We start from the raw sequence: 519 nt of genomic DNA, 5'->3' as shown, positions 1-519 counted from the left end.
GAGCTTCTCGGAGTGCAGCACACTTAGTTCGGCATAGGCGGCTTTGATGTTGTCCATGTTCTTCACGGCTTTGTCCAGGCCATGGAGCACGACTTTACCGTGAGCAGCAACCATGGGGTTTCCCATGATGGCAGCGGCATTGTACATGTTTCCAAAATTGCCGAAGTACCGCTGGGTCCAGGGGTAAACGATAAGACATCTACAAACCAGAACGAAGAGAAAGAGCATTTTATTAGATCGCTGTCTGTAAACTAGTTGCCCGCTTTAAGTTAATGCCAGGACTCAATACCTTGCCAGAGCTTGTTGACCAACGATATCGTAGTTCATCTTGGAGAAGATGTCCTGGATGGTGGTCCTCTCAAATTCTGTCCACACAACCATGTTTCCGACTTTAGATGTTCAGACTGACTGCCTCTAACAGATGCTAAAGAGTGCTGTGAAGAGAGAGAGTCTCAGCGGTACTTTTAAATGCGCTTCATCACCCCACCCCTTGGCAGGCTATTGGGTGACAAGTTTGTG

General features: G+C 48.0%; 1 protein-coding gene across 1 annotated transcript; it reads right to left on the bottom strand.

Moving 5' to 3' along the window:
• Window positions 1-3: 3 nt before the first annotated feature.
• LOC107682187 (hemoglobin subunit beta-2-like) lies at window positions 4-381 on the bottom strand (the record flags this gene model as incomplete). The annotated part of the gene is made up of 2 exons (XM_016478517.1): window positions 290-381; window positions 4-199 (listed from the first exon to the last, which is right to left on the bottom strand). Coding segments are annotated over exons 1-2 (288 nt in total), but the record flags the coding sequence as incomplete, so codon positions are not given.
• Between the last annotated feature and the right edge of the window lie 138 nt (window positions 382-519).

This window comes from Sinocyclocheilus anshuiensis, unplaced genomic scaffold, assembly GCF_001515605.1.
Source record: "Sinocyclocheilus anshuiensis isolate Anshui unplaced genomic scaffold, SAMN03320099.WGS_v1.1 C31810725, whole genome shotgun sequence".
Classification (NCBI taxonomy): domain Eukaryota; kingdom Metazoa; phylum Chordata; class Actinopteri; order Cypriniformes; family Cyprinidae; genus Sinocyclocheilus; species Sinocyclocheilus anshuiensis.
The sequence above is the reverse complement of the archived record's forward strand: the minus strand, read 5'-3'. Positions and strand labels throughout refer to the sequence as shown.